At 39.8% G+C, this 26,759-nt stretch overlaps 1 protein-coding gene and 1 long non-coding RNA gene across 16 annotated transcripts in view; one reads left to right on the forward strand and one right to left on the reverse strand.

Moving 5' to 3' along the window:
• Positions 1 to 26,759, reverse strand: part of DMD (dystrophin) — a 1,148,985-nt gene that overhangs the window by 975,263 nt on the left and 146,963 nt on the right. Inside the window, exon 1 of one of the 15 annotated variants that reach the window (XM_077781658.2) lies at positions 817 to 1,042. The exons of the other annotated variants lie outside the window; for them this stretch is intronic. Coding sequence (XP_077637784.2) covers positions 817 to 859 — 43 coding nt within the window. The 5' untranslated portion in view covers positions 860 to 1,042. Of the gene's footprint in view, positions 1 to 816; positions 1,043 to 26,759 lie in introns of those variants that run through there. 15 annotated transcript variants of the gene reach the window in all.
• On the forward strand, positions 9,709 to 14,414 carry LOC146768812 (uncharacterized). The gene is made up of 3 exons (XR_014949982.1): positions 9,709 to 9,727; positions 13,051 to 13,141; positions 14,334 to 14,414. It is a non-coding gene; the product is annotated as an uncharacterized LOC146768812 (long non-coding RNA).

A 26,759-nucleotide genomic window follows, 5' to 3' on the forward strand; every position in this document is an offset into this window, starting at 1 on the left:
TGTCCAGACAACATTGACAACACTTTTTTTTTCACTGGCACAATCTGTTCTGAGAGCCTGGGTGGGGAAGGAAGAAGAAAGATCATCTGGGAGTATGGTAAATGGATTTTAAAACTCTCTGTCATTCTTTCATTCTTGGCTCTCTTCATTCTCCTGCTTTTGGCATCCTCTGTTTTTCTTCATATTGCACATAGAGTTTCGTTTTAACTGACAAGAAGTGCAAGTCTGGAAAAGATGCCTGGGTTTTGTTTTGTTTTTTTTTTCTTTTTCTGGGAAGCACATGGGAGAGCTCGGCGGCTGCTAGCCCCGAATTAAACTGACACCCCCTCATTCAGCTGACACCAGACAGTTCAGCAACCAGAGAAGAGCCCTCTTACTCTGTAAGTTAATATTAGGCAATGAAACTGCATATGCCATTAAAGTTCAAAGAACCTGATTACTCCTTTGATGTGTTGCCAAATTATTAGAATAATGATGCTATTTTTTTTCAAGTGTATTGGTGTGTCTCCTCAATTCTCTCTTTTTAAACCCCATACTTTAATAACTGTTGAACTTCAGAAAGAAATGTGTTATTTTTCTTCAAAGGGGAGCTGGGTACTCTTTCAGCATGACTTCTTTTATATATAATGTAAAGGATATTAGCCCCCTATTAGAGACAAAAAAAAAAATCATTTTATTTTCCCCCTCAGGTCCTCTCCTCCTTTGGACTTGGAAAACAAACATTTAAAAATGCATGCTGTTAGTGGGCTGTGCAGCACTACACCGCTCTGTCAAAGTGAATATTGTGATAAATTATGTCAATCTGTTCATACTTACAATCATCTTCCACTTCCTCATACCAAAGCATGTGAGCAGACATGAAATCTCTCCACAAAACAGAGGAAAAAGAAATCAACAGCAAAATATTTCTCGGCAAAGTATATCCCAACTTTGCTGCTGCGGTGGCTTTGGCTGGATGAGGCTGGTCCCAGCTGTGTCCCTGCAGCAGCCCAGCAGTGCCCAGGGGGGATGCTGGCAGGGCAGGGCTGGCTGCCCCGGGTCCCCGGGCAGGAGAGGCAGGGAGAGGGATCCTCACTTCACCCAGCCGGCATGGGAACTAATGCCAGGGCTCTTTGGAGGCCCCGAAATGTTTCAAATTCCAGGACCTGCGCAGAAGCAATGCTCTCTGTGCTTCCCCTTCAAAACAAAGTTGATTTCCCATAATAGGACAGCCCATGCACCCGACGTATAAGGCTCTGCTTCCAGGGTGGCATGTGCAATGGATTGAAATTATGGCTTGCAGCTTCCCAAGGAACATTCAGGCTGCAAAGCAGGGTGAAGATATTTATGCTCCCTTTGCACAGTTCCCCTGAGAGCCCTATGAAACAAATTTGATTCTTTCCCAGCAAATGACCCCCAGCCCATCCCCAGACAGGTTCCTCCTTTTTTGGGAGAGGACTAGCAACCCTCCCTGTCTTTTGGGATTTCAACCTCTCTCCCAAGCAGGGAAAAAATAAACAAACCCTAAAATAGTGTTGTCACCAAACTAAATGTGTAAATATTAACAGAAGTTGTGGTAAGTCAGTAGCTGCTTGAACAGGGAGTTAAAAAAAAAAAAAGAAAAAAAAAAACCAACTTCAGGACTATTGACTTACAGCTGACCTTTTCCACTCCCACCAAAACCACGCAGTACTAATGCTGTGCACAGCCCAGGAGCTGCAGAGGAAGCAGAGGAAGGAGTGCACTCAGCTGCCTGTCTATTCCTCTTCCTAAAAGTGGGAACATCCCTTCTCTCCCACATCCCAAACAGGTGGGACCTGGGCTGAAGCTCTCCCCCTGCACTCCGCGCCAGGCCTCTTTAGCTTACACAGGAAGGAAAAACAGGTATCCACACAATACTTGGGAAAAGGACTGCAGCATCCTTCACCCAAACCCAGATTTTTATAAGGCTGCTTTTTACAATATGTACTTTGTACAGTACATACGGCCTTTAGAGATAGGCTGCATTAAATCATGTAAATGGTTTCATTTGAAAAGTCATTTGAAGAAACACTCTTATACTGTCCATTATTTTTAATCTATCCTTAAAAACCTGAAAAGTGGTATTTTTCAGTTTTAAAGCTTAATGTGTCTAGTCATGCTGATTATAAATTTATAAGTAATTTCCTGGATTATACAGAAAAATAAACACAAAAATGAAGAGTGTAATATAGCCTTACAGCCACTGGCACTTTCTACGCTGATAGTCAAATTAATACACTGAAGAACCTGGATGTACAGTACACTCCAAGAGACTCCTAAGGATTAATTTGCAGCCCACAGGAACTGCAAGTCATGAACTGATGTAGAAAATAATCTGAAGCAGAGCAGAGCACACTGGAGCAGCAGCAGCATTCTGATTATTTGAGGGAGAAGGAGACTGAAAAAAACCAGGAAAGGAGCCGCTTATTGTGCAATTTTTTTGTTTTAAAATACCTAAAGTCACCCTTAATAGCACATGCTGTCAGTAACTGAGGCCCAGTAACATATTTAAAGGCTACAAGTGAAAGTTACTTTGAAGGAAAAGGATAGAACTGTGATCCTCCTGGCTTATCTTCATTTCACGGTGACAAACCTTTACTCCAAAAATTTCAGGTGCATAAATCTCTGCTTCTAAAGTTGATCACAAGACCTTAATCTTGACAGAGACCTGTGGGCTGTTTTACACGCAGCTCTAGTCACAACCCACAAAAATTCACGTGGATTATTCATCCTCTTTGACAATGGCTTTGAGACCATGAGAGCATATTTGGATCAGGCTTTGGAAAAAATGCAGTGCTACTCAGCATTTTCTTCTAAAAAATAGGCCAAAGAAGTGTCTAGTGGCAATATTTGCAATAACTTACATATTTAACAATCCTCCTCATGCAGGAAATTCTTATTTGCTTCTTCTTTTTACACTGGGGGAGTTCAAAACTCTGATGGCCTCAAGAGAACATCTGCTTTATTCATAGGAGGGCAGAAACCTTCAGCCCACAAACAATTTCCCTTCCTCCTATTGATGCTCCTCCAGTCAATTGGAAAAGAATAAAAATATGTTGGGCCACAAAGAGAAATAACAAAAGTGAGTGTTCAAATATGCTGGGTATTTTGTTGGGTTTGGATTTCTAGGTTTGGTGGTGGTGGTGGTTTTGAGGGACTGCAAAGAAACTGGGATGCTCTTAAAAACTTAATACTATTTTCAGCAGCTACAAATACTGTGATAGCCTAACACTGAGAAACATCCAGGCTACTGAAGGTGTTTAAAAGGTATCTTTTAGTGCCTATTAGCCAGCACTTAGATTGCACAGACAGCCTGGAGCATTGTGACACACAAGGTTTTGGTTTTTGTAAGATCTTTTTGCTCTATCTTCAACAACAGAGAGCAAGTCAAAGCTTCTCTGTAGCTTTATGTCAGATAATCACTGTACACTCAATAAATGCTGGTGGTCAGAGACCACCTGCTTCATTCTCCACTCTACATGCTGCAGGTAGCAGGCTCTGACCTCGGTGTTCAGAGACTACAGTGCCTGTGCTGCAAAGGAAAAGAACAAGCTTCAAAGTCACAGAGAATTTGGAAAATGTAGAAAAACTGGAATGATAAAAATGGGTATTTCTTTTCAGTGATTGCTGTCAGCTTCAGTTTAATGTTGCCTTACTCTTCCACAACCAGTAATGGCTTAAATGAAAGAAAATTGTCATCGTCACAGAAATGGTTGGGGTGACTTTCAGCCACCCATTAACAAAGGTTTTACACAGAGCTGTTTATTTGCCTGCTTGAGAAGTCCTTTCAAAGCCCAAGTATTGATAAACTTGAAAATATCCCTTTTCCAATGGCATGAGCGTGACAGCAATGCAGAGCTGGAGCAAATGCCGAGGAGGCCAGCAGCTTTCTGGAAACAAGGACAACAATAAAATGCCTGTTCAGAAACCATTTAGGGGATTGAGTTCAGCCTATGTCAGTGTGACTATTGAAAATAAATGGATTTTAACATCCAAACTTGGCAGCCACGTTTATTGTCTCAGTAAGCTAAACTGGAGGAAGATTAGGACTTGAGGATAATGGTCAAACTGTGGACTGGACATGGGAACCAAGTTCTCAGTTCTCTAACTCTTCTGTTCCATAATAAAGGGCTACATTAAAATTCAGGATTTCTCTGTCAGGGAAAAAAAGAACACAACTGGAAAATGATGGTTTTGACATAATTGATATGGGAGGAGAGGTCCCCAATTCAACATAAATAAATCAAATAACTTCATGTTAACAACCTCCACAGAGTAACAAATCTACCATCTCGCTGTAATTTACTAGGACACAAGCACCTAACAAACCCCCAACAAAGCAAAGCACACCATATTTCCATTTGTATCATCTATCTCCTTTCCTGTTAACAGATAAAACAAGAAAATAACAAATCGGTAGCATGCTGCACAGAACTGATTTACAAACCTCTTATGACTTTTTAAACATCCCAGTGGCACATGTTGTTTGCCAATACAACTCAACATCAGGCAGAGAGAGTGCTTACAGCATAAACCTAAGAGACAGACGATATTTTGATTATAATTTCAGAAAGTATTTCAACCTTTATTCCACCCTGTTTTTAAATCACTGCCAATGCTGACCTAAAAAAATAAAAAAATAAAATAAAGGCAGTCCAAGCCTGTTGCTCGGTTCAGCCATTAAGCTCATAACAAGATGTCTCTGTGCTCTTGCCAGTATTCGCAAATCTATCACATCTGTCTGTGTGGGAAGAAGCGCTGAGCTCCAGGGACTATGGGACTGATGTGCAGGGAGAACTGGGATGGGATTCTTTCAAGCACTAATGTGCAGCGTGGGTTTTTGCCCTGGTGGTATATTGGCTCTGGTTCTTTTTATTATTCACTTCCTGTCATGAAAAAAAAAAAAAAAAAACAAACACAAACCATTTGCATGTCAGCATCAGAGGAAAATAAAGCTCATTTTCAACAGCTTTATCACAACAGAAGTAAACAGGCAGCTTCTGATTTCCCTGTGAAATCGACAAGGAAAAAAAAAGAAAAAAGTCTTTCCAATGTTAGCCATTGAAGAACCCTCTTTTGTTTCTTAGCCTATTTTTACTTCAAAAAGGAATATATCATAGAGAATTTTAGTACAGGTTGCAAAAGGGATCTTTTTCTTGTTTATTTGATCTGCAGAAAAGAAAAGACAAAAAAATCTTCAAACCAAGACAAAAAAGTCTTGCTCTTATCTCTGAAGGAAGTAGTAGCTTTTGGCTTTGTAAGTAAAATATATTAATATAAGTTTATAGTCAGAAAATTAGTAGTCAATACAATGATAAAGACAAAACCCTCTCATATGCAAGGTGTGAAAAAAAAAAATATTTCTGTCATGAAACACTTCTGCTTGAAAACAGGCTCTAACATAGGAACCAACATATTGGTTCACTGCTGTTTGTGCTCTCCCCAGGAAAGCTCTCTCCTTCGTGTCATGGCTACTGGGAAATAGGGGTTAATATTTTTTGCAGAGCATCTAAGAAAAAGAAGAGTGGGCTTCCTTCTTGATAGTTCAACATAAAAAGTAACTCTCAGAAAAAAATCACTATCCATTCTGGAAAGCTTCAGGTAAAGAACAAGAAATCCTTTTCACACAGTGGATCTATCTCTGGTGTGAGGTCCCAAGCAGATTTAGGAAGAAAGCATGTCCATGCTTTGTATATCTTTATTCTCAAGCCCTGTCAATTCTCCAACTTTCAGAAACTTTCACCCCAACAGAAAAGAAATCAGTCTTTAGTGGAGTCAGTTGGACCAGACTACTCATAAGATATACTGAGCCATCCAAAGGAAACTGCAAAAAAGGATAGCAAATTATATAAAAACTAATATTAAGAGTACAAAGAATAGAAGAGAAAGAAGATATTAATTACTGATATATATAAAGTAGGAATCAAAGTAATAAAGAGGAATTAGAATTACTCATTTATGTCTGTTAAATGTTGGTCTTAATCACTCCAGAGAGGCTGATATGACCAGAAGGGAGACCATCTAATTAACTAGTATTTCTTTCTTTAGATTTAGGCATGTAACTCACTCCAATCACCACAAGCATCCCATATAACCTACAAAAAGGATCCTGAAAGTGATCTGGAAAGTGTCTAAGTATCTGAAACAGGCTCCTGCCCCAAACTGCCCTTGGTGGGGCAGGGGGGTTTCTTTCTCTGGATTTGTTTTGTTGTTTCACCCTTGGTTGTGTGTCCAGACCATGAAAGGCCAAGGTCATGTTGTCCCTCTTGTCCCTGTCTTCTCAGTATCCACAAGAAGAAAATCTGACCCCACAGACCAGTAGTGAGACACACCACAGGAGGTCCTCCAGTTGGGCAGAAAACTCTTTGGCATAGTTACTCTCCCAGGGTGGGTCCAAAACATGTGAAATTCACCCAATTGTTATTGCCATTGCAACTCATCCAAGGTGAAACCTGCATTCCAAGCCACTAAGTCATCCCAGACTCTACAATGCTTAAATGCAACTGATAAAAACTTGATTACTTACATCACATCTAAATGGTGAAATATTGACCAATTTTTATACACACACACATTTGCATACATGTGTATCACAGGGAGAGCAAGTGCACTCACAGACAAGTAGTGGCATAGTAATGTATGCCTTTTGAGAGAACCCAATTTCACAAAGTTCAAGACAATTATAAAACCTCATCAGTGAGAAGAAAGAAGTTAAACAGAGAAATGTGAATGATAATTGGAAGACGTTTGAAAACAATGTTTAGGCCTACATGTCATTACTAAGAAAAGTTTCTCTGGTTGAAAACAAACAACTGCAAACAAAAACAAATTTAGTCTAGAAGGGAAGCAGGTATTTAAAAAACAAAAGCAAACACAATATGTAAGGAGCAGTGGAAAAAATGCCAAGCTGATTGCAAAGAATATCAATAGGAGGTAATTATGAATCAGAGTCAACAATCCATACGTACAAGACAGAGAATTCACCTAGGTCTGCAGGGAAGCTGCATCAGCTCTGCCAAAGACAACTCAAGGTCACTTTGCAGAGCAAATGTGCTGGCTGCTCACATAAACACAGTTTTCTTTAGGGAAACACAACTTGAGTGCCAGCTGCCTGCACTATCCCAGGCACCCCATCACATACTCCCCTGGCTTTACTCTGCTCCAGCCAACTCTCAGCTCTGTCCAGTTTTGACACAACACTTTATGAGAGCCACATATAAATTGGAGAGTACTTATAATCACAAATATCCAAATAGGCAGTTTTCTTTGCAGAGAAAGACTGAGGAAACTTTACATATTTAGTCTAGAAGGAAAAGGCGAAGAAGTACATAGCTGCTGCCCTTCAGCATCTAGACATCACAACACCCCATTATTTTTCATGTATGCCAAGGAAAGGGACATAATTATGGTGAAATCAACTGAGATTTGATATAAGGAGAAAACTGTGGGAGTAGCAAGTTACTTACACATATGAAAACATATACACACAGAGGTCATCAAACCCTTTTAAGCTGAAGCTTGGAAGGAAAACTTTAGCAAATTTTTCAAGGATAACAAAGTGTGTTTGATCTATCTCAACCCTTGCAGCAGAAGAAATCGAAATGCCTTTCATCTCTGTATTTCTGTAACTCTTTCACATAAGATTTAGAGACTAGATAATAAGACCAGTCATACAGAGTTCAAGTTTGCATGCATCTCATATACAAAATAATTGTGTTTGAAAGGAGAGCAGTCCAATGGATACAGGAATACACAGTGACAATCTGGAAACCTAAATTCTATTAATAGTTCTGCCAGTCACTCATTGTCCAATTTCCCTTTTTTTTCCCTTTCCCACATAGAAAACAACACTTACAAGCTAAACAAGTGCTGTTAGCCTGCTTAATTATTTTTTGAGAGGTGACAAACTGTTTAAAGTACAGGACTACTAAGGATCTGTGTTTTAATTACACTGATTTCATCCTAAGTGTCCCTGGATGACAATTGCTCAAAGCCTTAGTTACAGTGGCAAAAGACTGTCACATTAAATCTGTGAAGACCGGGCTATTATGACAGCAAATTATGATGACAAAATTCTGTTAGTTCAAGTCTAATGAAACATCACTGCACACACTGGGATGAATGTTAAATTATTTCTGTGCAGGTCTATGTGCAGGTTAGTAGATCAAGATGATGGCAAACTGAAGTTAATGCAAGCCTGCAGAGATGACATTACGAATGGCAAGATGATTGCAAAATGAATGCTGCTGCAAGTGAACTGTGATTAAAAAATAGGTTTCTAAACACAAAAATGTGCTAAGGGAATGTAAAAATAAACCTACAGAAAATAAAACCAAAGACATTTTACTTAAAGCAAAAGACATACTGGATACAATTAGTGCTGCAGACCAATTCCCTGCCAAACTGGCCAACATTGATTAGGAGGGCACAAAGCCAGGATGAGACTGCCTTATAAGTAACTGCCAATAAATTCTGAGTAATGGTATCACTAGGACATTTTTTTCCACTAAAAAGATGTAATTCACTCTGTAGAAACATAAATAATTTTTGAAAAAGTGCTAAAGATTATTGTCCTATGAAAGAATCTTGTTTTATCAGGAAATTCCTTTATAAATGTAATCATATTGATATTTTTCTTTCTTGTTTTCTGGCAGGGTTACTAGTGCATCTCTGGAACCAGATTAATCATTAGGCCCAAAAGAAACTTGTTCACTCTCAGGTAAATTCAAATACATAAGATCCACAGCAGGATAAGATTAAGGAGATTAGATATTCAATATGCACAGTGCTCATAATATTTTAATGTGATTAGATCAGTAACACCAAAGATCTGCTAGTATATTTCCTTAGAGCAATGTTAGATTATTACTTCTAACATACAAGGAAAAAAAGAGTTCAAAATCTGAAAAAATCCTTCTCTTTACTTTCAGCATTTGAAGTCTACCCTCCTTGCTATAAAATTTTTATCTACTGGTAAATACAAAAGGTACACTTCATTTCTATTTTGGCAACAGCAGGTATTCTGTCTGTTCGAAAGACAAGTGTATCTATCTATTGTCTGACTCCCTATCTGTAATGTTTTCCATCTTATTATCACAAAAAAGATGTGATACTCAGCTCCTGATGAATACACAGGTGAACTGAAGTGTTTTGTTTAAATAATAGGCTTTGTCAAGTAGTTTAGGTAGCGCCTGACCTTTAGGTCGAAAGCAGGCATAATTTTAACCTGTCTAGTAGAGAAAAAAATGAAAAATTCCATATTATTTAAAGTTTATAAGTTTTTACTGGGCAAATTACACATACTATTCAGCAAAATAATAAAATGGCAAAATCCCACTAAAAATAAATAGCTCTTAATAAGGTAATTTATTTCTGAGATAAGTACAGTGTCTTGTGCTTTTTTTCAGATTTGTCTAAATAGTTCCATAGCTAATAAAGTAGTACTTGGAGCACAGAAAAGGAGATCAAAATGATGGTTCAGGGCTCCAAGTCACTCTGATTACAGACTGGAATTTGTAAAAGCCATTACCACTGCATACATTACATTAAAATTCATGTGGGTTTTCCAGAGTCACACATACATTCCACCTGAAGGCATGGACTTTTTAGAAGACTGGGAAATCACCACATCCAGCTCCTCACTAATCTGTCTGTTGGCGTGGAACCTCTGCCAGCTGAAGTTACCTGGGAGTCTGAACTGAGCCCTGGAAAGAAATCACAGACTGAAGTAACAAAAGATGAACCACACAGTGCTCCCTCCCTCCCTGCTGATTTTAATCTTACTAAATACACTCATTCCAGTGAAGATATGCATTCTGATGCCAATAAGATCTCTAAAATTTACTGAATTCAGTGATGTTTTATAATACAGGAAAAGAACAGATGATGGGAAAAATTACTAATTTTTTTTAATCATTAAGGATAAGGAACAGCAATCAAAGTCACTTTATTATAAGGATATAGAAGAGGTCCAGCTATGGAGTTTGAAACTTAAAAAGTCTATTCTCTAAGGAATTATTTCAAATCTTAATTGCTTAAAAATATTTAATTTCCTCAATGCACCAGTTACAAGTTGGTTGTTTTATAGGCTTTTTTAGCCTCTTAGTTGCTTATGCAGCATGTTCCAAATGCTTATCAGACCCGTGTGTTGACAAAAGTCCAAAGGGATTGTGTGTTGTGGGTAAACAACTGCTTCTTTAAAATCACTTCATGTAAATTTAAAAATGCAATTTAGATCAAAACTGGAGCAGGTTGGTTATTAATATGAAAATCATAATGTTTTGCAGCCTTCTCTTTTACAGACCCACTAACGTACAGCCTGAGTAGCTACTTTCACAGGAGTAAAAGGCACCTCAAACTATTTTTATTCAATAAGTCTTGGCTTATGCTTGTTACATAAGTACAACTAGATGATATATTAACATTTGACAAAGTGGGATAAATTTAAAATTCTCTAAAATTCATCAGTCCATGGAAGACAGAGCAACATATCCCATATGGAGGAGAACAGCAGCACAAGGTTTCAGAGAATGAAGTATTAGTCACAACCTCTACAGGTTTTATGACAGCTGCAATGACTAAATTTATTCATTATTATTTTAGGTGCTTAGTGGTAATTTGCCTGGCCTATACTCACTCCTTTTTAAAGGCACAGGTCTTCTATTAATCTTGGGTTAGAATCATCAGTCCCAGCCAGACATTCCAGTCACTGAAACATTTTAAATAGCCTGTACATAAACACTTGACTTATCCCCTACTAATGCAGCACAAGTATGATTTCTTATTTCCTTCTTAAAAACAAAAAAATGATTTCAGATTAAAGTACTCTGTCACTCTTTAATCACTCCAATTACTTCTTTTCCTGGTTTGATAAATATATCCCTATAAAACTTCTCAAAAGGATATACTTGACCAGAATGCAGATGTACTAATGCCTGTCACTACAACTTAAATAAATATTTTTAAGTCAAAATATACAAATAGACTTAAAATGATTTAATGGTGGTGATACATGTTTCAAGTATAAAATTAATCAGAAAATGCAATAATAACTTCAGCTACTATGTAAAGCTGTTTCAACATCAGCTGAGTAAAAACTACCAAATGTAATGTCTATTATTTAAAAACCTCTTCTGGAACTAAAACCTAGTATGTCTAATCGTGGTACCAGTCTAATTTTCAGAAATCGCATAAGCATATAATTAGCAGACACAGATATGAGTTAATGGAGATATGTGTTTCACAGGGGCAATCACACATCCTCTGTCTGGTAGGGCTCTTTGAATGAGCCAGTGCACACACAGCACAGGGAAACCTGGCTTATGCAATTGAAAGAATTCTCAATACTGCCTCATTAAAGAACTTAGGGAAACAAAGATGATAAGAGATCCATTTTCACAAACAAACAAATCATTGAAACACAGAAGTGCCAAAAGCATTCAGCTTTCTCAAATGTGTAAGTCACCAGATGTATCACAGATGAAAGTCAGGACTGGTCAACATATATATAAAGTACACTGATTATCATTACATGGATCTAGAAAAAGAAGGCAACTCTCAAATTTCCTAATAGTGCTAAGGTATTCAGGGAAATAAAAGTGAAAGTTGACTGCAGAGAGATGCAGAAGAGGCTCAAAGTGTCAACTGGGCAATAAAAAAGACAGATGAAATTCAATATTGAGAATATGTGGAGGAAAAGAAATCTCAAATTTACGTACTCAGCATGAGCTCCAAACTAGTTATTACCACTCAGGAAAGAGATCCTGGAGTTATAAAAGGCCTGTGAAAATACCAACTCCATCTTAGAAGCTGTCAAAAAGCAAATAAAATGCTGGCCATTACTATGACAAAAATAGAGAGCAACATACAAAATATCATGATGGTATTATTTAAAGTCTTCAGATGTTCACACTTTGAATATTGTGGGCTGTTTTGCTTCCCCTATCACTAAAAAGATATAGCAGGAATAGTAAGGACAACAGAAATCATTGAAAGCTCAGGAGAAATGGCTGCCATGTAGAGAATGACTACAGAAGAGTCCTCAAGGTAAGATGAAGGGAGGGTGAATGAGCAGACAAATCCTCTGAGCATGAGAAGGAGGAAGAGGCTGCCCAGGGGATGCACACCAACCAAAGGAGCATGACAGACTCATCATTAAACCATGCTAGAGAGGGGCTGAGGCCCAACAGGCAGGTACAACTCCAGGAAAAGGGTGCTGGCACCACCCCTGACAGTTTTCCAAATTATCCTCTCAGTGTACAGTGGACAAAAAGAGCTGTCCCAATACTGCTCTTCCCCACGTGTGCTGGGAGCAAATCAGAGGGGTTGGCTCTGCTGCTACAGGAGCCTGTGGTGTGCATGCCTGAAGGGCTGTGCACTGCTGATTTCCAGGAGGATGCTGTGGACTTACAGAAGAACAACTGGAAATAATCAAGGGGCTGGAGCACACTCAGAGAGCTGGGATGCTTCACTTTGTAAAGGAAAAGGCTCAAGGGAGATAGGACTGAGTCTTGAAAAGCCTGAAGGAGTGAATAAGCTGCATAAGGAAGTTATTTACCTCATCTTGTAATACAATGACTTGATATATGATGCACAATTGGTTTAAAAGACAAAAAGAAAGTATTTATTCAGCCAGTGGGCTACCCACTTCTGGATTTTGCTGCACAAGGAGTTTATGGAGGCAGATGTTTATCAGCTAGTTTAAACCAGAGTTAGACAATTGATGGAAAGCAAGTAAACAGATGATAAAAAGGAACGGGGCCAGAATGTAACCTCTAGCATTTTTAATACAGTGTTTGCAGATGTAGTGGTAAGACAGAAAATGGATCTCAAAGTGTCCAGACCTACATGCTCTCCCTATCATCTCCTGTTGCCATTTTCAGGAGAAATAATCCTTAGCATGATGCACCATTGTTCTGACCCAGCAGGACATTTTGTATGAACTTAAGTTACAGGGAAAAGTAGACTACAGCTGAACATAGCTGAGGTGTGCTAAGCTGATGGGTCTTCAGAGAAGATTAACAGAGAACAATTTTTCACTGTCTCTTTTAGCACAAGGGCTGGATACAAGAGAGAAAAAACAAGAAAGAAAATCAGCTAGTGACTGGTTCAAAACAAGCAACAAGAAATACCTCTTCACACTGTGAGTAGCTAAGGGACAGGACTGCTGCTGCATGGTGTGGATGCCAAGGGCTCATAGCACTTGGCTACCCTGGGAGCCAGGTACCAGCACAAATGATTCCCTGGCACCAGCAGATATGGTGTGGATGTCAGGTGTCCTCAAACTAGTCCCCTCAGGCACACAGTCATTTCTCAAAGTAAAAAGGAGCTGGACACATCCCCTAGCTGTGCCCTACTTCAAGCACCAAGCAACACTCTGCAGACAGCATTACAGCAGTTCTCACACCCACAATGCAGTCATTTCTTTATTTCCTCTGCCCCAGAGCCTCTCAGGTAAAATGCTGCTGGTAAGCTTTGATGGGAACAGTGGAACACAGGTTAAATCACTGGTATTATTCTTATCTTTTGTAGTTACAACCACCTCTGAATTTAATAGTGCTGCGTGTTTTAGTGCAGCAGTGTTTGCATGACAAAATACTAAAGAGCTTTCCACCTTTTTAACATATATCCTGCTTTCAAGGGCTTATAATTTAGCTGAGAAAATGCTCACAGCTGAAGATCAGCATTCAAAATCTCAGTGTGGAGGCAGCATTTCATTTCAGTTGTGAGAGGGAAAACAGTATGTCATTTTTATAACTATCAATAGAAGGCTTCTGTGGGGTTTTTGCTTTCTGGATTTTTTTGCCTGTTCTAAGACATCTTCCTCTTTCAAGTTAAGCAACTGGATGTATTAATAAGTGACAATCATTGATCACAGCATGGATAAGAAAAGATAACTGTCTTTAAAAAAAATGGTACAAAATCAGTGTACATTTTCCACAGCTTTACATGAAACACAAAGATCCAGTTCTGTAAAGCATAACTACAGAGTCATCACTCCCATGCAGTGCTGACAAAACTGTAAAAGGTTTTAAACATTGGATTCATACTTTTACATTCAGGAGAAAAGACAGATACTAACAGTAGGGATGTGTAAGACAGAGGAATTCTTAATTTATCATTTCCAAAATCTTGAAAGGAATCAAAAATCTGTTCTTTACTTTAGAGAAGTCATGGCTTAAAAGAGGATAACAGCCTTTCCAGTTTTCAAGTTTTGTTGGTTGTTTTCACTGATATGACTTCAGAAATATTTACTAATTATGTATTCATTATATCAAAACATCTTGTTTATTAACATAACATTTTAATTTCTTTGCCTTTCTTCCCATCTGCAGATATACAAAGAACTGGAGTTTTCTGCAGTCCCAAAACACGCATCACACACATATACATCTCTGTGGAATTCAATTCCTGGCATGGGTGAATAAGAAGTTAATTCATTTTCAATATCCACCACCAGAGGTATTGAAATAATAAAATATTTTACTTCACTTAAGCTTGTGTGCCATTCCCTTCTCTCAAGAGCTTCATTAGAATGTGAGAAAGCAGAAGGAAATTACCACATATTGGAAATAACCATCCCTACAGATTAAAAAAATTCACATTGAACAGAAAAAAATTGATAAATACATTTGGGTATCTATGTACATATACACAAAGACAAACATATACATATAAGCAAACCACACAGCTTTAGTATTATTTTAGAGGAGATATATGGACATGGAAAATGTAAGGAAAAGGTAAGGTCCAGCATTCATTGCAACAGGGAGTTTGACAGAAATCGGATAATTGCTATGCCTAGCTCTAGAATGGGCTTCTAGGCAGCTTGGTTTTAATTTTTCTAGAATTAGGGAAAGCTTAAGACCACTGAAGTCTTCCATGGAGCCACAATACACAAGAGTAGTCCTGGCCTTATTCCACTGAGGGAGCACATTTCCTTCCTGGCTGACAGACTGCACAAAGCAGTGCAGAGCTCCCTAATGCACAGCGCCAGCCCAGACACAATTTGGTGATGGGGAATGCGAGTCACGAGCCACTGCACGAGCTCCTTGTGGTGACAGTTCCTCATTTCATTTCTGGGGAAACTCCTCATCGATCAGTCTTTGAATTGTCTGTGCCTAATCCTTATTCAGGAAATATGCCTTGACATAATCAACTTTATCAATTATTGCACAGTAGCTAATCTCTTGCTACAGAAGGCGTGATGGCATTACTCTGAGAATACTTCACCTGTCTCCTGTATCATTTCTAGACTTAACAGCCTCAGAGCTCAATATTGTTCTGAAATTTCACTGATGGTCTCCTCTGGGGCATTATTACCAGATTACTCCCATTATCTGATGACAGGCTATGTTATAAACATACACAGTTGCATGAAAGATATTAATTGCAATGTACGCTCTTCTGCAAAGCTCTTGCCGGCAGCAATCTCAAAATTAAATCCCTTCAATGCTGTTTTCATATGCACGGATATCTTCAGAATATTCTCATGGCAGTCTGTACCAACAGTGGTGTGCTCAGCTTTCAAGTGAATCCCGTGGTCCCTTCCAGTTGTCTACATGGGAGAATTTGTGCAAGGTAAGGCATTTGAATTTACTGCTCAGCAGTTACTGCAGACAACTGCTCATGTGCACCACCTCATGTGAGGAAGCTCTTCTGCCTCAACTCAGAAATGGTGTTGCACAGGGTTGCTTTTGAGGCTCAAATAAAAATGTCAGATGAGGGTTAAGCTATTTTCTCACAGTAGAAATCATGCTGATGTTTTTCGTGTGCTTTTCTTCCCCTATAGATATGCCCTTATAGATTATCTTTCCATGTCCTTAAACTGTGTTTTCCTTCAGCCTCACCTCCACTATTTAAAAACAAAATCCTGCCATTGTAAGGTAAAGATTTATTGACTCCATCAAAAATATCCTAAGTTTCAAGTTCAAGAGAGGCCGAGGTTTTGGTACATAAAGCTTGGTTTAGTTTGCCTGATCCATTCTGCAAAAAGCCTATCCTAGCAATTTCTTTTCATAGCAAAATTCTTAGAAAACAGCTGTAAGCCTTCAGTGTCTTAAAGGCATCTATTAAAAATATTTCCCTCAAAAAGTAAAGTACTGCCAAACATACATCCTCTTATGTACAAATAGCAGTCAGTTCATTCAAATGTGGCTTAAGAACTTCCATGAAAGAGATGCATCCTTGAGACAAATATGACATGAGATTCCAGAACTGAAAAAAAAGTTATTTTTGGGGTAATTTTTAACAAATCTGCCTCCATTTGACCAGATTTTCTTTTATTAATTGACAGTTTTACAATTCTTCCTGGGGAGGGAGAGAGGGAAGGAAAGGAAGGAAGGAAGGAAGGAAGGAAGGAAGGAAGGAAGGAAGGAAGGAAGGAAGGAAGGAAGGAAGGAAGGAAGGAAAGCAAGAAAGGCAAGGAAAGCAAGGAAAGCAAGGAAAGCACAAACAAAAAGAAAGAATGAAAGAAAGCCCCACAAACAAAAAAGTGTTTTATTACATATGTCTCTTTGGTAAGATGTGGAGGTACTGAAAACAGGGAGACTCCCCTCCCCACCCTGCTGCATACATGCATGCTTGTACACAGACACATGCACTAGAATACCAGTTTGAAAAGATACAAAAAAGAGAGACCCTGCAGAGTCAACATTAGTGAACTTTAGGAAGCATGTAAAAAGACAACAGAAAAAACCACAAATATTAAAATCCATGTCCAGGGGTTGAGAGAATCAGGATAAGAGGTTCCACACTCATCTATGCTGTCAGAAACACTCTCCTGGGATAGGGCAGTTTAATGATGCAGGGACTGCCCACAGCAGAGGCGTGCATGCCCAGCTTCATTCCACACCCTGGCTCACCCTCCTGCCACTGGTCCCTTTGTAATTGACTCCTGGAAGACCTTCAGAGGCTTTGTGAAGGCAGAATGGGGAATAAATGCTGCGTGGTGGGGGCTGGCTCTTGGGAGGAACATTCCTCTGTGGCCCAAGCCTCTTGTATCCCCTCCTGTAAAACCGAGGTGTCACTGTCTGTAAAATGAACATTTCTGGCACAAGAGCCTGGGTGCAGGGTGATCCCCATAGTCCCTGGGCTATAAACCCCTCAGGAGCAGTAGCCCTCCTCTCATCAGACTCGTGCAGCTTGGGCAAAAGCAGTTTAAAGGGTAATGATGGGCCATCAGCCAGCACATTTATAAACCCACACCACTTGGAGCAAATTCCTGTGTGACACAGGATTAGAGAATAAGATGCAGAGCGTGGCAGCACCCAGGCCAAAGTAACCCCAAGGGCTCCATCCTGGAGCAAGGAGGAAGAAACCATTAAAACCAATATCACTCCCCTTGCAGCAAAGGATTTCGGGAGGGAGAGGGGAGGGTGCAATGATGCCCTGAATTCACCTTCTCCAGGATGGAACCTCCCCCTTTGAAATGCAGAGGGTAACAAAGAAGTGAGATAACATCAGAAAAAAAGGGGAGTAGGAGAGTACTTAGCTACTGCATATACGACCATAAAGTATTCACAGCCTAGGATTCTTTTATTGGACTGAAAAATATTTAATTAGATTAAGAAAACCTGCTGGAAGGTTTCGCTCCTTCCACCCACAGAAACACTTTGAGTGTATCAGACTGGTGAGAATCCAATCTGCAGCTTAGGTGGAACAAAGCTCTAATGGACTTCTGACAGACCAAAATAGCCAGAAGTTCCACAGGTAATCTAGAAACAAGATAATTAAAGAATAATGCATCAAAAAAAAGGAAAAAAAAATCTTGGCTCAAAAATCAGCCTGATTTGAGGCAGTATTTTGTCACAAAGATTGAATTGGTTTCTTGTTAAAATGGGATTCTTATGACATGAAAAGAAATCTACATTATCAGTAAGAATGTTGACAGGACCAGAGCCACAGAAAATGTGTCTCAAAAAGCCTTAGTGATTTTTTTGGTATTCTGAAAAAATGCTAGATGGGTAAAATAAGTCACCTCCAGAAGACTATAAGGGCAAGCTGCAGGGAATAGGGATTTAACTGGAGGGAAAGATGACATGGTATTAATAATTACTGGGCTCCCTGCCAGTGAATGGGAGAGGCCTTTCAGAGACACCCCAAAACTTAGACCAGTAAATGCTAGTTGATATGCAAGGTCATCCTTAAAAGAAAAGTAAACCAAAGCAACAGTAAAAGAAACAAGAAATAGGACCCTCAGAAAAGAATACATTACCCTGATTCCTCTTAATTATGCAAAAATAAGACAGGACTAATTGCCATTATCTAACCAAATGCAGACTAGGAAATAAAAATAAGATTTTTTTTTCCCCCAAACGCCAAGAGCCATGTATTGTAAATCTCCTCCCTCTTCTTCCAATCACATAATTGAAAGGTTTTTTGCATTTTTTATAAAATACATGCTGTGCCTTGCAGTCCTCAGGCAGAGGTGTATTCCGAGAGGAGGAAGCACACTGGAGCTTGCACTGTCAGATGATGAACCCCTCTCACGTGCTGTGGCTCAGGCATCCCTGCCAGATCAGAGCTGCACTTTGCCATGTAATGAAGCAACTTAGAACAACTTATTCAAAGCCTTGAACTTAATTAGCAGTAGAGCGAGGCAACTAACTTGCAGTGAATAAATTGTCAACTTTGCTTCTTTCTATTCATGAACATTCTATGATTAGCACTAATTATTCTTATAATTATTCAAATTTAATTCACCATATTATTAAAATAATATTTAGTCTACAGCTCATTCACCAGGAGCATGAACGTTATAAGTGAGATTATTAATTCTGAATATCTGATCACATGGTTCAAGGTGTAAAGCTGAGTCAGAGTGTCCGGGCAATTGCCTACAGCACTGAGCTTTACATTCACTTCCCTTCTTTGAACTCTGAATAAATGTTGGATAAATTGTCATTGGTCCACTTATTTGCTAAGCACTTCTGGAAGAGGAACATAACTGAGGCAAAAGTAATACATGCGAGTGTTTGTAAGGGGAAGGGAGATACAGGGGAAAAGTTACAGATGGAAAACACTTGAGTAGGGTTTTTCACAAGTTCAAACACCACAGCTCTGTGTCTGAAGCTGTTAGCAAGCTCCCAGTTAATAGCATTCCTGTCGATAGGAAGAGAACTCATGAGAGGATGCTTCACTCAAAACTGTACTTGTAAGAATGCTGATAAATCTAAGTCAACGTTTAATAACCCAGGGCAACTCCAGGACAGGTAAATTCTTAATACCTAAAGCACCCAAAACAAGAGTTTGCTGCCTTGTTTTTTGTGCTGCCCTGAACTCCTTCCAAGACCTCTGGTCTTAATTTTTTTTCTTCTTTTCTCCAAAGGATTTATTTCAGAAGATCAACTGCAGTTATGGTCTCCCCCCTGTGCCTGCTGTGGTGGGTGAGGACAGAAATCTGAGTACTAAGGACAATTTGGATTATGGAATAAATCCTTCCTTCAAAGACAGAGAGACTTTTTATTACAGTCTATAGTGACAAGGTGCAGTGCATTTAAATGTAAAGACAATAGCTAAGATTAGATTGGACAAGAGAAAAAAAAATCATAATGAGAGTGGTGAGACACTGGAGCAGTGGAAAAGTTATGGATGCTCCATCCATGGAAGTGTTCAAGGTCAGGTTGGGTGGAGATTTTATCTAGTAAAAACTGTCCCTGCCCATGGACCAGATGATTTTTAAAGGCCTTTTCCAACCAAAACCATTCTGTGAAAAAGAGATGAAAGGGAAGGATGAGTAGAGCTATGAAACAATTTGCACACTAAAGATAATAAAATTGATTCTGAGACTTTATGCTGAAGGAAAAAAAAAAAAATGTGTTTTGCAAGCAGGTAAGCAGGACTCTCGTGTCAGTGAGAATGGAGACATGTCCTGCCCACCACACCTAAGCCCTGGCCCTCAAACCCCTGGGAAATCCAGTGGCCTGCACCACTCTTCTGTACCAGTCATCCTCAGAAAATCCTCCACACATGGGGTGCTCACACAGCCTGCACTTGGCACCTGGCAAAAACCCACTACAGAGCAAGAGTGCTTCAAGCTCAGCCACGGATGTTGATAAAAATCAATGAAGAACACAGAGTAGTGAACAGGGCTTATCAGCTGAAACACTGGAAATGGAGAAATATTGACCAGCAGATCTATAAGGAGAGGAATTTGGGACTTGTTTTCTTCGTGATCTTTTTACCTGAGAAAGCAAAGAAGAGATGTCCTTTAAGGCACAAAAGAGCACACCTGGGTTAGTCCTTGATAATAACCAGGAACCTGAAGAGTGTTCCAGCCCAGCCCCAGTGCAGCTTCCAGCCCAACCCACTCCAGGACACCCCTCTGTGAGCACAGGTAGGGCATCCATTGGGGATCTCCTCATGTCATCATGTCTCTGCCCACTGAGATTGGTTTCAAATGAAAGATTTTCCACAGATAATTGTTAAACAGAAGCACAGTATAACAAAAAGCTTCTGGTCTGACTCAGCAAGCAGTGTCTGTAGTCTTTGGTAATTCTTAACAATTTTATGCTATATATGTATGTGTTATAGATACCATTTTGCAGTAGTTTTATAGCTTGGAACTAACTAATGGAAACCCCATAAGATGTCTTAAAAGAGATTTCCCCTAGCTTGAAACAGAAACATTTTTTCACAAAAGCATGAACACACTTGGGCATATTATCTCTTAAAAATCCAGACTGTAGGCAGAGCTAGCATGAGATTATGTAATGAGAAATGCGATGCATAAATGCCCTCTTGTTTATCAGTGCAAACCATACCTTCCCCCTGCCATCCCTCTGCCCCCTGCAAGTATAAAAACAGGTCAGAGGAAAGAAAAGGTGCTTCTGTTAAGATGGACTCATTCCAGAGGACAGGCCCTTTTGTTTGAAGGGACAGGCACACAGCCCATCCTTACTCTGCTACTGTGGTCCTGAGAGTGTCTGCCTCTAAAACCTTTGCAACTCTTTACACCAGTATGTTACCATTACCTTATTAATCTATTATGATCAATGCAGCCCAAAATTCAACATCTAGCTGAAACTTTCTTTACAGCAGCACCCTATGAAAATTCCCCATAATTTGAGTAAAATTTCAGTTAGTACATTTAGGACTTGTCAAAGACCAGATTTCTGTATGCTCAAGTTGAACTCTTCCAATCAACCAACTGCACATATTGAGCAATATATAACTATGGCCAAATGTATCATGCAAATGCTGTTGCTGCTAATACAACAATACAGTTACCTGTGCAAAATGAGCTGATGGTTGTGATTTAATTTACAGTGGACAAGAGGCAGAACTGTAAGGAGTTTCTGTTTTTTTTTTTTTTTTTTTTTTTTTAATTGGTGGAAGCTGAAAAGCAATGAAAAGTAAACTGCCCTACACTTCTATAGGAAGTGTAGGGCAGGAAAAGTGTAGGTTCAGGAAATAGCACATGAGAAAACCTACATTAAAAAAAAATCAAAAAGGGAAAGAGAGAGGAGGGTGTCAACGATAGGTGAATAATACACAGACATGTCCATGGTGATCTGAATAATTCAGCACACAAAATTAAAGCATGTTTTACATCTGCCACCATAAAAGATAAAGCTATCAAGTCTGTTTTAAAAATATAATGATTACAAGGGAACGCTTCTGATTCACATTCAGGTCTAGTTTGTGTGCCAACCTTGTGGTCCCCACAAAAGAACATCTCAAAGCTCTGGGCTGAAAGAGCTCCAGCTGCGAAGTTTTAATTGACTGGAAACAGCAAAGTTTTAAAGCGCCACCTGTTACCAGTAAAGCCCAGTGGTGCTGACTGGTCTGCCAAGACCTGAACCCTTGGGATACCTCCATCCACCAAGTGAGATGCCCAAAAATGGCCACTGCAATTAATTCTCTGGCTGCTGTGAGAAAAACCCTGTTCTCACACACCCTTGCTACACCTCATCCTAGAGCCCTGGCAAACCTTCCCCTGCACCTGAGTTTGGGGTGCCAATCTAAAAAGCAACCCTTCCAAGTGTCCTTGACTTTCTGTGTCTGAATTTCAACAACACACCATCAGAGACTACAACTGGCTCCAAATGAACTGATCCTCCAGAAAATGCTTCTTTTCCAAGTGGAGACAGACCAGCAGCTAAGCACCAAATGGTTCCAGTGGGTCCATATGTCTTTCAAATTTTCACCAAGATGCAATGAGAGAGAAAACTCAGCCAGCAGAATATTCCTTCCTGCTGTGTGACAGCCGTACCTTTACTATGCCACCACACCTTATGTACTCAACCTGATGTAAAACCGGGTCTGTCTCTTTTGGGAAGCCACGGGGGGCACATGGGGGAGTGCAGCTGCTGCTGCAAGGAGGCACCTTGGTCCCAGTGACAGCAGAAGAGCCCCTCAGTGCCAGTGAGAGCAGTGCCAGCAGCCCATGCCCCTGGCAGCACCCCGGCTGCTGCGGGCCAGGCGCTGCCCCCGTGCCAGCTTCCCTGGGCCAGCTGGGAGAGATGCTCAGCCCTCTCCCTGGACAGCCTCAGCCCTGCTCCTGGAACCTCCCAAACACTGCTCATAAAGTAGTAGCACAGTGACACGTGTCACTGCCTTGGCATTTTATAATGGCTCTACTGCAAACAATACTTTTGGTATTAAATTACTGGTTTTTAAAATGCAGCGAGGTATAAATTCTTCCAATAGCTGCCAGCTAGTTTTCCAATGTAAATTCTCAAAAGCCTTGATTGAGCTTTTGGGAAAAACACCTTGTATTTCATCTTAATAAGTATCCATGAAATCTGAGTCATTGTTTTCCTTTCAGAAAGTTACATATACAGAAAAAAATACACACTAGGTATTAAAACAATCCAAACCAAACTAAAACCCCAAAAAACCAACAACCTCCTCTTTTAATCAGAAGATGGAAGTCACTGCATTTTTCATCACTGAACAAGCAAATGCTTTTTCTTTGGTACCCTGGAGTATTAACAGGTGGCCATAGCCCCTAGCTGCATGAAACTACCATATGTTACAGAGCCCAAAATTAATAAACTAACACTACAATGTGCCAGTTTATTGTGCTTGCTTTTAATTTTAATTTTTTTCATGGTGTTTTCATTACTGAAAAGACATATTTAGTGATTTTTAGCCTTAATATAAGCTTTGAATATCAGCTTAATATCAGCTCACATCTTGAATTATTTGTTTTAGCTTCATACCAGGTAAGCACACAGACAGAAATATATTTCTGGCACTACATTTCAAAATGTAATTTCATTTGTCCTCCTCTATTACACTCTATGCTAAAACATTAGCAGTTCCTTATATTTTAAGGGCTTTAACAGTGGAAAATTTTACAAATTTCCTCTGACATAAGATTATGTGCACAATAAAAAATTATCTGAATCTCATTTAACTGTACAAATTCATTTCTTGTTAAATTCTAATCAGCCAGAACAAAGCAACACATCCAATCTTCTGCTCTCTTCTCTACTTGGCACATTTAATGGGTCTTTAAAAATTTCTCTTTGTTTTCCTCCACAAAAACTGCTAATAATTGGCAAAGAAACCCACTGATGCAAATACTAGATGAATATGGAAACCACAAAGCATTATTTCATGTGGAGGAAATGAGCAGAGGTGCCTCCAAAGATAAACAGGCAATGCTTATCCTACTCTTCAGAGAGCCCCAGTGTTGGCTCCTGAACTGAAGCATCAGCCAAAAACTACACAAAATTCTGTGTCCAAAACCAGGAGGAAAACATTGTCCATATTGTAAGCCATTTGCATGACAATTATGGCCTTGAATCAGTAACCTTCTATTCATGTGAGTAATCAGTACTCCAGTGAGTGGTTTCACTGACGCCTCAGCCACTGCTTGTGCACAGATGCACAGTGGAAGGGTTTTGTCCTACTGACTGGGGTGACTGCCAAGACTTACAGGGTCCAGCACAAGTTTTATGCTGAAGTTACACCATCTCTGGCCATGTGTAAAATTAGGGTCTTGACCCCTCTACAGCATTTTCCCAAGAGCAGCCCCAGCTGTCCTCTCTCCAGACATTTCTGGAGGAACTCTGCTCTGTTGTCTAACCTCCTTTCAGCTGCTCATGGGCTGTGCTGCTTCTGGCAAGTAGTTCTGACAACTCTGTGTACATCCTTTTGACCTTCATCTTGCAGTGTTATTGCCTTGCTCTCAGGGCTGGTGCACCCTGATGCTGGAAGAGCAGCGTGCTCTGGGTTAGGGGCAGGTTACACACAACTCCCCGATAGTGGCTGGGGGAGTGAAGGTTATCAGCTGGCTCCAGGGATGTACAGCCCTGAAACAATGGAAGAAAATAGCAGAATTCACTGATTTTTTTCTTTCTGCCTTATGCCTACAACCTCCCAATCACTGAAAAAAATACAGAGTCCTTTGTGACTCACCCTTCCTCAAAGCCTTTTTCTCCCCATTCTCAAAGGCTAGGAGAGAAGGAGCAGAGGCAGTGCTGTTAATCCTTCCTTAAAGTGCTGACTGAAACCCACTGAAATCAATGGGAAATCTTCCAGTGGTTTGAACAGACTCAGATCACAGTTCTCAGCAGACATGAGCTGTCTCCAGCACATCATCCTGGAGAAAAAAGACATGCAGACGTGCAGCCTGCTTCCCACTCAGGTAGGGCTGGTGTCAGCTAAATCAGAATTGCTCAGTCCCAGGGACCCCAGGACACACTGGCAACTTCAAAGGCATAACAGAAAACAAAGTAAAAAGGCTCACTTACTAATCTAGCTTGTCAATATGCATGGACTTCATTGAATTTTGTGATTCATGCCTCCAAACACAGAACGGTGGTTTTTTTTTTCCCTGAAAGAGATTATTTTGATGTTTCCTAAATAAAGCATCTTCATGTTTAATTTTCACATGACACTTCAAAGCTAAATGAATTATATCACTAGAAAGCTTTTCCATAAGGAGCTTTTCAAAGGATGCCAATTCTTGATTTTTTGCAGGAAGAGAAAAAGTTACCTTTTTTAATGTTTCTTTTTTTATTGCATGATGCAGGCAGCATATAATTTTGAGTAAATTATTTACATAGATGTAATCCCAGTCATTTGGTTAAAATAATGGAAAGACATTTTTTCACCTATGACACATCAAAACTTTTGAGAAACCACTAAAATAGGAACCAAATCCCTTAATCATTACTCAGGAAGAAGTCAAATCAAATGCAAGTTTTACCCCAGAGAAGGCAGAAGAATGAGGCTACAAATTATATATGTCTTTTCCTCAGTCAAGCCACTCCTAATTTTTATCCCTTGTTTTCATTTTGCCTTATTCTTAGTTCCACAGTTGCTCAGTGTAAGCTTTATTATCACTGATATACACTAGAATGCTCTTATGAATCTGTAAGGTCACAATACAATTCTGCTAATCTAAATATTTTCCTTATTTAGAACCAGGTTAATGCTCAGTCAGTAAAATAATACCAGTACTGATGGTTAATACAATTCTAATAGCCAAAAGACAATAAAGAAACCTAATTCAATATCATGTTCTGGAGAAATCATCTTTCAATATCTCAGCCTTGCAGATCTATTTCAATTAACATTTGAGGAGATCTGAGACATCATAAAATAAAAGTAAGTACTAAGTTTCCAAGAAACATAAACTGAACCGTAATTCCATTGCACACAAACATATTCCATCTTCTCAAAGAGCTGAACTGTGGTTTCCACTATTGGCAGGAGGCACTCTTATAATAACATTATATGTATACTGTAGTTCCCTTGATGTCTTTCATATTTTTTCATAAACAAAATTACAGTGACAGTGCAGTTCATTACAGGAGATTTCATTAAAGAACTGGTTTATTTTAAGAGAACAGCAGCAAAGAACTGTCTTCAGGGATGGAGTCAAGTAAAAGGTCTGATTATGAAAATGAAAATCAGGCAGAAATTATGCAGGATTTTGACACTGTAACACAGGAAAATCCTCTTAAGAGACACAGGGAACAAACTGTTCCACTGTGACACGCATTAATAAGCAGGTGCAGCCCTGTCAATTTGTTACAGGGTGACAAGTCTGTCCCCCTTGAGACCTGGCTTCTCATTTTCTCTTAGGGCAGGCAGTGCCCCTGCTCCAGCCCTCAGTGCTCGAGGAGGGACCCCAGGGGGAGCACAAATCACAGAATGGGTTGCACTAGAAGGGACCTAAAAGATCATCTGCTTCCAACCCCCTTGCCATGGGCAGGAATGCTGCTCACTAGAGCAAATGCTCAGGGACCCATCCAGCCACTTCCAGGCATGGGTCATCCACAGCTCCTCTGGGCAACCTGCTCAGTGCCTCACCACACTTAGTAAAGGATGTCTTTTTCGTATCTAATCTAAATCTACCTTCTTTTCGTTTAAAGCCAGTGCCTCTTGTCCTGTGACTACATACTCTTGTAAATAGTCCCTCTTCATGTCTCTTGTAAATCCCTTTAGGCACCTGAAGGTGCTCTAAGCCTCCTCAGAGCCTTTCCTTCTCCAGGCTGAACAACCCCAACCCTCTTACAACAGGTCCCCATCCTTCCTATGTTGGGGCCCCCAGAACTGGACACAGTACTTCAGGTGGGGTCTCATGAGAACAAAACAAAGGAGGAGAAGCTGTGCCAAGGTGCAGCAGCTGGGAAACAGGAGCTTTTCCCTTCTCTACCAGAGTGGGTGAAAACTGAGGACCAGGGTGGGTGAAAACCCATCATGCGGTCCACCTATCTTCTCTTGCATCAGGGCTGCAGTTGCTTCTGCAAAAAGCAGCAAAGTGGAGTCACTCAGAAATGTCTTTATTTCTCCTTCCC

The sequence above is a fragment of the Lonchura striata genome, chromosome 1 (assembly GCF_050655825.1).
Source record: "Lonchura striata isolate lonStrDom1 chromosome 1, ASM5065582v1, whole genome shotgun sequence".
In the NCBI taxonomy this organism is placed as follows: domain Eukaryota; kingdom Metazoa; phylum Chordata; class Aves; order Passeriformes; family Estrildidae; genus Lonchura; species Lonchura striata.